Source organism: Gekko japonicus, unplaced genomic scaffold, assembly GCF_001447785.1.
Source record: "Gekko japonicus isolate JY-2015 unplaced genomic scaffold, Gekko_japonicus_V1.1 scaffold2386, whole genome shotgun sequence".
Lineage (NCBI taxonomy): Eukaryota > Metazoa > Chordata > Lepidosauria > Squamata > Gekkonidae > Gekko > Gekko japonicus.
The window spans coordinates 60656-70858 of NW_015166492.1; the positions used below are offsets into that span (position 1 = coordinate 60656).

The 10203-nt window shown below is 47.2% G+C and overlaps 1 protein-coding gene across 1 annotated transcript in view; it reads right to left on the reverse strand.

Moving 5' to 3' along the window:
* BSCL2 (Berardinelli-Seip congenital lipodystrophy 2 (seipin)) overlaps positions 1-10203 on the reverse strand; it is a 37257-nt gene that overhangs the window by 21017 nt on the left and 6037 nt on the right. Inside the window, exon 4 of the mRNA XM_015412178.1 lies at positions 7610-7753. Within this exon, the coding sequence (XP_015267664.1) occupies positions 7610-7753 (144 nt within the window). The remainder of the gene's footprint in view (positions 1-7609; positions 7754-10203) is intronic.

Below are 10203 nucleotides of genomic sequence, written 5' to 3' on the forward strand. Positions count from 1 at the left end.
AAGGAAACAAGCCATTGCAAGGCCAGTCCCTGTACTCCAATGTCGGCGAGGCGGTGGGTCAGTAGCTGATGACTGACCGTATCGAACGCAGCCAACAGGTCTAACAGCAGCACTGCCGATCCGCCTCGATCCAGGTGCCTCCGGAGGTCATCCGTGAGGGCGACCAGTGCCATCTCTGTCCCGTGACCCGGGCAGAAGCCAGACTGGAAGGGATCTAGAACAGAAGCGTCATCCAGAAAGCCCTGTAACTGAATTGCCACTGCCCTCTCTATTATCTTGCCCAAATAGGGCAAGTTGGAGACCTACCTACCTATGGTTGCCATCTGCAGGTTGGGAAATTCCTGGACATTTGGACATGGGGTCCAGGAAGAGAAGGATTGGGGAGAGACTTCAGCTGGGTATAATGCCATAGAGTCCACCCTCCAAAGCGGCCATTTCCCCCCCCCCCCCCGGGGACCCGCTGATCAGCTGTAATTCTGGGAGATCTCCATGCCCCACCTGGAGGTTGGCAGCCCTAGCTCTAACCACTGCCCCCCCCCAACTAGCTCATTAGTTGATTGCACAAAAGGAGAGGAGGAACAGGTCCTGGACAGTGTTCCCTCTAGGGTGAGTCAGTGTGAGCTAGCTCACAGTTTTTTAGCCTCCGGCTCACGCATTTTTGTCCTAACTCAGGAAGGGACAGCTCCAGAGCAAACTAATTTATGCAGCAGCCAAATTGCCCGCTCACAACTTTAATGCCAGTCGCTCACAAAGTAGAATTTTGGTGGGGTGTATAAGGCACCGCAGGGTACAGAAACGATTTCATTGGGCCTAGAGCAAGAACGATGTACAAACAGGGATGAATATTTGGTATGCAACATGGCTAACATCAGCAAGGCTAATGCTGTGGAAAAAGCTGGCAGCAGAAATCCCTGCCCACAGCAGATAGCTGGCTTAGGAAATGCTGACTTGTTACATCAGTGGAAAAGATAAACAACCTGTGAATGCAGGTGGGAAAGGAAGGGGTCCTTGCGAACTACATGCATTCAAAAACTGACAGCTGTTCATGTTAGTTTATGACTAAACCAAATGAAAGTGTCACATCTTAACCTGTATAAATGGGATAGTTATGTGCGTAATATGCCAACTATTCATTAATATTTTGCTCATTATCCTAGCTTGATATAATTTATTGCATAGATCTCTCTCCTGTATTTTGCTTAAATTTTTAAAGAAAGGAGGAGAGGAGGGAGAGAGAAAGACTTAAAAGTCCCTCCCAGGCTCATTCATACCCCAGCCAGTCATGGTATACCATTCTGACTGAGAGGAAGCATTTAAGAATCTTTAAATACGATTGTTTACTTACATGTCTGCCTGCAGCCTTGGGAAAATATCCTACGCTCTGGGAATTAAGTGGAGAACAGCAATTATGCTTAGCTTGCATTTTAAAAAAACTGCTAAAAGAATTATAATATGCCACTGGAAGAGAATGTTCCCACCAGATGTGAGCAACTGGATTAGGAAACTGAAGAAGAAGATTGGATTTATACTCCACTCTTCATACCTGAAGGAGAACGGTTTACAACCCCTTTCACTTCCCCTCCCCACAACAGACACCCTGTGAGGTAGGTGGGGCTGAGAGAGCTCTATTGAGGACTGATCCTGAGAGAACAGCTCAAAGAGAACTTGTGACTGACCCAAGGTCACACCAGCAGCTGCATGTGGAGGAGTGGGGAATCAAACCTGGTTCTCCCAGATTAGAGTCCACGCTCCTAACCACTATGATTTATGTTATTTATAATCCACCTTCCTTACTGGGACTCAAGGCGGATTGCACAGAGTGAGTCAATATAATCGACAGGATGGGATGTTCAACGAACAGTGAAATAGGAATTAGGGTTGCAGAACCAACCAGAAGTCTAAAAACAGAACTGAAGCAAAGCGTTAAGTATTAAGACGATGTATCAAACGTGCAGTTATGGAATGGCCTGCCTGAGGAAGTCAGGAAAACTCCCAATGTCCTGGCTTTCTGCAAACGATGCAAAGCTGAATTATTCAGGAGGGCTTTCCTACACTGGCAACAGGGCAGCACTGTACTAAATGATTCACAAAGTTACTTGGGTAAATCATTAGGGACTGTGGTCTATACTACTGTGTATAGCTTGCTGGAACTAGGATCCTACTACGTAATATTTGCATCGTAGAATCACAGAGCTGGAAGGGGCCCTACAGGCCATGTAGCCCAACCCCCCTGCTCAATGCAGGACCAGCCCTAGAGCACCCCTGACAAGTGTTTGTCCTGCTGCTTGTCAGGGATGCTTCTAGGCCGATCCTGCATTGAGCAGGGGGTTGGACTAGATGGCCTGTAGGACCCCTTCCAACTCTATAATATTTGCATCGTAGAATCACATAGTACAATCCTAGTTCCAGCAAGCTATATTTATTTATTTCATTTATACCCCGCCTTCCCCGCATGCAGGCTCAGGGCGGCTTACAAGGCACAAAGTGCGATAAAGATAAAACAGATTAAAACAGTTGAAGCTAAAAAATTCACAACTAACAGGATACAGGAAGACTAAAATTACACACTCCCCATTGCATACCAGGAGGAGGTTAGGAGGGGGACGCCATGGGCCACGATGTTCCAGTTGCTCCATCAGCCCAACCCGGCGGTATGGCTCCGCAGTAACGCGGTGGTGGTAGTGGCGGGGGGGGCTCCTACTCAAAAGCCTGGCGGAAGAGCTCCGTCTTGCAGGCCCTGCAGAACTGTAAAAGGTCCCGCAGGGCCCTGATCTCTTCCGGGAGCTCATTCCACCAGGTAGGAGCCGCCACCGAAAATGACCTGACACTCGTGGTAGCTAGCCTGGCCTCTTTAGGGCCCGGGGTCACTATACAGTGTTGTGACCCCGACCGAAGTGCTCTTTGGGGCCTATATGGGGAAAGGGCTCAGGTATGCCGGACCCTGGTCATGTAGGGCTTATACTATACACAGTAGTATAAACCACACTCCCTAATGATTTACCCAAGTAACTTTGTGAATCATTTAGTACAGTGCTGCCCTGTTGCCTGTGTAGAAATTCCCTCTTGAATAATTCAGCTTTGCATCGTTTGCAGAAAGCCAGGAGAGTGGGGAGCCTTCCTGACCTCCTCAGGCAGCCCATTCCATAACTGCGGGTGTACGGGCTAGTTGTTGATTTTTGAACCTGCCAAAGACCCTGCTCCAATGAGCAGAGCTGCCGTGGTGGAGCCCAGGGGAAGAGGCGGTCTCGCAGATATGAGGATCCAAGGCCACGAAGGGCTTTGTCATGTGATAGCTCATGCCTTAAACGGAGCCCAGTAACTGATGTGCTTGAGGAACAGATGTACTCTGCTCTCGATTAACGCAAGACCAACCCTGCTGGATCAGGCCACGTATCCCAGCACCCTGTTTCTCACTTGACTAACCACTGGTTTTTATAACTACAGTCAGAGGCTGCCGCTGTTCTTCCCAGAAGGAAAAAGGAGTTAACCTAATAGCAGCCCCACCCAGCACCATAACCTATGCAAGACTACCTGGTACCAGATGCAAAGACAGCCATAAAAGTCCCCCACCCTGCCCTTTTTAAACATCCACGGGATGAACAGGTACAAAGAACTCAAAAGTTCATACACTGTTTTGTGGTGTTCTGGGTGATCTTAATATATACTATGTGACTTCAGTTTCTAGCAGAGGTCAACCAGGTATCCCTCAAAACACCTACAAACAGATGCCAAAGCTTCCCCCATTTTGCCTCATCAGCTGGTACTGAGAAATACGCTGCCTCAGAACATGGAGACTTAATTTTGACATCACAGCCAACAGGCTGGGGGTTTGGACCCAGTGGTAATTTCTGCCAATGGCAGGGATTTCTGTCAAGGGAATGGGACTTCCCTGTCCCACTAAAGCCCAAAATACTGCTGGGGGGGAGGCAGAGAGTGGACTTCCAGGGAAAGCAAGAAGGGAGAGACAGTGAAAATCACCCCTGACTGGAGCTGTGACGGAAATCTGCCACTGGATCCAAGTCACTATTGGACTAACCTTTCATGGAAACACAAAATAAAAAGAAAAAAAACCCTAAAAATTTAGGACAGGGGTTCCCAACCTTTCGGAATCTGTGGACACCTTTGGAATTCTGAAAGGAGGTGGTGAGCACTACCACAAAATGGCTGCCACAGGAGGCGGCTGCACATCCTGCCTTCCCTTGCTTTGCAAAAGGATCACATGAGGAGAATAAAATAAATGAAGGAAAACTCGAGGGAGGAGGAAGAAAAAAATAAAAACATGAAGGAAATTCCAAGGGGAAAGGGAGAAAGAAAACGGGGAATTTAACGAAGAGTCTGAAAGGAGAATGGAACCACACACTGACCACGGAAAACTCTCCTGATTCCCCAATGGCTGTGGCTGTTACTGCAGCTGTGAAAAACCCTTTCATTTCAATGAGGGGAGTCAATAACAAGGCTTGCCTTATAATGGCTCCACCCACCTTCTGAAAAACTCAGCTGCTGCCAAGGAAAGTAGTGGCCAGTGTCATGGTGCCCCAGGGCACCAAGTTGGGGAAATCTGATTTAGGAGATAAGAAATGGCCAGCCAATGAAAAGAAGAAGAAGGGAGTCTCAGAGCAGCTTACAAACTCCTTTCCCTTCCCCTCCCCACAACAGACACCCTGTGAGGTAGGTGGGGCTGAGAGAGCTCTCACAGAAACTGCTCTTTTTTCAAGAACAGCTGTGCCAGAACTATGGCTTGCCCAAGGTCATCCAGCAGGTGCAAGTGGAGGAGTGGGGAATCAAACCCGGTTCTCCCAGATTAGAGTCCGTGCACTTAACCACTGCACCAAATAGTCAGAATGTTTTGTAGTGCCTCTGAAAATACAGATTTGTAGTGTGTCAGGCATGAGACATAACAGCCAAAAAAACAAAACAGAGGAAATCACACCACAAAAAATGCACTGAAGGTAAAGACAGAAAAGGGACAGTAGTAATCTCAGAAAAAATTCCAGTATATACTGCATGAGCTTGAATGTACAAACATATGAAACTGCCTTAAATTGAGTGAGATTTGGTCCATCAACCAGATTCATTCTAACAGTACAAAAATTATTTAACTTCTACTGTTGGCCAGATTTATATTAAAAGAAATTAGTCCTTTTATGTTAATGTTTTACCAAGTATAGAATTTTGGTCATAGGTGTATTTCAGCCTATTTTGATAAAAATTGTTAGGTAATATATCCTGAGTAGTATACAAATGTTTTAAACTGCAAGTAGTTGTAAAAAAAAAAAAGAGCTACATTCCCTGTCCTCTCCAGTTCAAAGTGACTGCGGAACTTTCTAGAACCACTAATATTCTGCCAGTTTCTTACAAGGTTCTGAAATCACGGTCAGTATAGCATATTGTTGCCAACCTCCAGGTTGTTCAAGCCACAAATGGACCACAGTGATCTGGGGGGGCTTGTGGCTGGCCCGGGGTCGCACCGGCGGCTGCGTGTGGAGGGGTGGGAGATCAGACCTGGTCCTCCCAGATTGGAGCCCACATTCCTAACCACTACACCAAAGGAGGAAGGAAGGCGCAGAATGTATGCATAGCCAGAGACAACCGAAAAGGATGCCTTGTTTTAAAATGGGAGTATTATTTGGTGGGGTCTTCACCAGTGTTCCCTCTAAGCTGAGTTAGTGTGAGCTAGCTCACAGTTTTTTAGCCTCTGGCTCACACATTTTTGTCCCAGCTCAGGAAGGAGGGCTCCAGAGCAAACTAATTTATGCAGCAGCCAAAGCTCCTGCTCACAACTTTAATGCCAGTAGCTCACAAAGTAGAATTTTTGCTCACAGGGCTCCATAGCTTAGAGATTGCTATGTAAGATACTGGGAAGTCCATCTTGCAAATTTGATTCCATCTCGTTAAATTTTGATTGTAACTACTGAGCACTTTAATGTTGATTGTTTTATCCTGTTTTTATGCTGTTTTATGCTATGACACATGGTGCCCTATTGTAAGCCGCCCTGAGCCCGCTCGTGGAGAGGGTGGGGTAGAAATATAATAATAAATAAATAAATAAATTAACCAAAGGTACAAACCACCAAAGTTCACTGTGAAAAAAATGATTCCATTACAGTTACAGCCCACAAACATTGCTCCTTCTTTCATTCCTTTATTTTACTTCATGCAATGCTGCTGCTGCTGCATCCAAACAACTTTCAAACATGCAATGCTGCTGCTGCTTCAACAACTTCCAAACGACGACAGATTTCCTAGGTAAGTATTCTGTTTCCCTCAATGCGAAAAGCATGGGTTCCATGTATAAACAAGCAATCTGATGAAGCATTGAGGGAATACTTACCTAGAAAATCCATCGTCGTTGTTTGGAAGTTGTTCGGAAGCAGCAGCAGCACTGCATGAAGTAAAATAAAGGAATAAAAGAAGAAACACTGTTTGTGGTTTGAACCTCCAGGCTGTGGCTGGAGATCTCCTGCTATTACAACTGATCTCTAGGGCAACAGAGACAAGTTCACTTGGAGGAAATGGCTGCTTTGGAAGGTGGACTCTGTAGCACTATAATCCATTGAGGTCCCTCCCCTCCCCAAACTCCACCCTCCTCAGACTCCACCCCCAAAATCTCCAGGGATTTCCTAACCTGCAGTTGGCAATCCTAGTACAGTATAGTATTCCCAGGACAGTTACTGAGGAAGGGGGTTCAAAAAGATAAAGAGAGAAGTTTCATATAAGAAGGGCATATTAATCAGACCAAGAGTCCAGAATTCCGTTTTGAGCAGCAACCAACCAGATGCCTTTGGGAAGCTCACAAGCAGAGGCATCCTCTGTTACTTGTCTCCACCGCAAAGGTACAACACCTCTGAACAGGGAGGTTCTATTTCACCATTATGGACAATCCCTGCTGATGGACTTATCTCCGGTGTGACTTTAAAAAGCCACCTTTTTAGGTCTCATGGGCAATGTTCCCTCTAAGCTGTGGAGTCTTGTGAGCAGAAATTTCTACTTTGTGAGCTACTGGCATTAAAGCTGTGAGCGAGCAATTTGGCTGCTGAATAAATTAGTTTGCTCTGGAGCCATCCCTTCCTGAGCTATGACAAAAATGTGTGATCCGGAGGCTAAAAAACTATGAGTTAGCTCACGCTAACTCAGCTTAGAGGGAACACTGCTCATGGGAACAAGCAGGTCCTTGCAAAGGGCACCATTCGCTTTTCTCATCCCTCTCTGAGATTAGACATGAAGTTTCTAGATCAGAAGTTGTGGCTGCTTTCAGCCATGAAAGCCCCTCCGCCCCTCTCTTTCTACAAGCTCCGCCATCCATCCTTTCATACGCTCCAGTATTTGGAATCACATTCTTGGGCTAAGCCTGGCTGCAAAATTAAACGTTTACGGGGGCAGCAGCGACAGAACTAGGAAGGCATCTTTCCAGATAACATCACCCTTGCAGATTTCATCTAACGCATACACCTCTTCTGTTTTCATAGACAGGGAGGAACCGGGTATACTCGTTTCCAGAACGTGGAGGAATTACAGAACACGGCAGAGAAGTCATTCATTCCGAAGAGAGTTGGAAACAGCTGTCCTGGCCAACATCCCTCCCCCACCCCTCCCCATCCCTGGCACGTACGGATCTGGCTGATGAGGAGATGATGTGGCCGCCTTTGGTGTAGCAGGATATGACCACCATGAACATCCCCAGGTTTTGGTTGACGGGAGACTCCGGCAGCTCCAGCTCCACAGAAATACGATACGGCTGGCCGTACATGAGGACCTGCAGACACAGAACACGTCAGAGGGGAGACTCCCACCACAGAGTGATTTAATTTTGTACAGACATTATGCCTGATCAGGAAAAGCCAAGCTCTGCGCTCTACTGAACGAGTCTTCCGACTAGGGTTGCCAGGTCTTACCTGGCTGCTGGGTGGAGGGGTCCTCTTCTTCTCCGGGATTTTTCAGTAACCATAGAGTTCTTTCTCAAACACCAGAGTGTCCCCCGTGCAACATGCCCTGTGTGATGACATCACCTCCAAGTGACATCATCACACCGGGCACATTGGCACAGACGGGACTGCTCGGGGGCTCCCCGGCTGGGCGGCGGCAGATTGTGGCCCCCAAAAACAGTTAAACCCCCACCCCCATAAGGAGGATGGCAACTCTACTTGTGACAGACACACCCCATGCTGCATCCCTGTAAGCCACAGCAGTCTGCTGTTTCCTGGGGCCCCCTTGCTTCTTTCCCAAAGCAGAGAGACGAAGCTTCCCTCCACATCATTAGAGGTGCTTCAGCATTTATTTATTAACTTTTTATTATTTATTTACTTTGTTTATATCCCACCTTTCACACAAACGCGGTCTCTCAAGGTGGCTTACAAGATTCTCGTCTCCTCCATTTTCCCCTCACGACAACCACCCTGTGAAGTAAGTTAGGCAGAAGGCACGTGACTGGCCCAAGGTCACCCCACAAGCTTCCAGGGCAGAGTGGGGATCTGAACCTGGTTCTCCCAGATCCTAGTCTGACAATCTAACCACTCCACCACACTGGCTCATCTTTGAGTCTGTAAAGAGGGCCCATTTGGAAATAGCCTCTTGTCTCGTAAGAGAATGATCCATTTGCAGTCTCCTGACTGCTCCCACACGGCAGCCATTTTTTGACTGCACTGCCTTTTCCCAGAATTCCAAAAGCACCCACTGGGTCAAAGCTGAGGACCCCTACTCTAGCCAGGTTATCTAGTTCACTTTTTCCAGAGAGCCAGTTTGGTGTAGTGGTTAAGTGCGCGGACTCTAATCTGCGAGAACCGGATTTGATTCCCCACTCCTCCACTTGCACCCGGCTGGCTGACCCTGGGCAAGCCGTAGTTCTGATGAGAGCTGTTCTTGAAAAAAAGAGCCGTTTCTGTCAAGAGCGCTCTCATCCCCACCTACCTCACAGGGTGTCTGTTGTGGGGAGGGGAAGGGAAAGGAGTTTGTAAGCTGCTCTGAGAGACCTTTGGGTTGTGAAGGGCGGGGTATAAATCCAATCTCCTCCTCTCTGCCTCCTCTTCCATTTCAAAAACAAACAGCAGCCACAAGGAATGGAAATAGCTATTTGCCTGAGCGCAGTAAGCTTGGTTAGGAAAAGCTTTAACGGTGTCTGAGGCCCCTCTTATTAGCCCACTAAAAGCCAATTTAGGGATTTGTGAGACAGTGGGCTGGTCAAGTGATTTGTGGGCCAGTACACTGTACGGACTTCAGTGCAAGGCTGTCAAGAACCGGTCTAGCACAGTGACTAAGATTGTGAGACGGGAGGTTCCCACGTCAGACCTCACCTTGACTGTCAACTCCCTGGGTGGTTTTCAAACCAGCCACTCACTCTCTCTCAGCCTGCAGCCATTCCATCTGTAATATGGAAATAACCACACAGCCCTGCTTCACAGGGTTGTTCTAAGGACTGTGCGTCTCTGGATTTCAGGGGAGAGGTTTCTCCACATGGACTCTGAAGTATCTAGGAGGGCTGCGGTGTGTGTGTGTGTGGGGGGGGGATCACTAATCTTTCACAAACACACTGAACAGTGCTGTCAAGAAAGACCAGGGTGATGTTATCATGGGAAGCCAGGTGGGAACAGACCCACCCCCACACAGAAACTCCACACACGCACATTTCTAAAGAGCTATTTTTGTGAGGCAAAAAGCCAGAAGTGGCTGGAACATCTTGGGCAGGATCTGATCACCACCCTCCCCATGCCATGTCCTGCGACAGCAACCGATTTTATTAAACGTCACAGTTGTGGATTATTTTCACTGTTTGCTCTTGAGGCCTTCTTCCGTAGGCATTATAAAATCTTATAAATATTTGATGAAGCTTGCAGCTGTCTACCTTCTTGTTTCATGTCAGGCCTACAAAATGCACCCAAGCCTGTCCAACAGGAGAGTTCTACGTTTCTGTAGAAGCACAGGGGACCAATTATTTGTAACTCAAGTTTTTGTTATATGGAAGATACTGTTTGGTAAACCTTGCTGCCCTGTAGCCTCCAAGAACATAATTATCCTGGCTTGTGGTACTGATGTCATTGACTGAGAAAAAATAAACATTTTTTTAAAAAACCACTGAATTTACAAGACGCTACTGAGGAAGTGAGTTAAAACAAAGATGTTTCTGTCAGATTTTGAACTGAGACATTACTTTAAACTGGCTTGGTCAACCCTGATCGCTGAACGCTTCCACCCCATCACTGTTTACAAGCG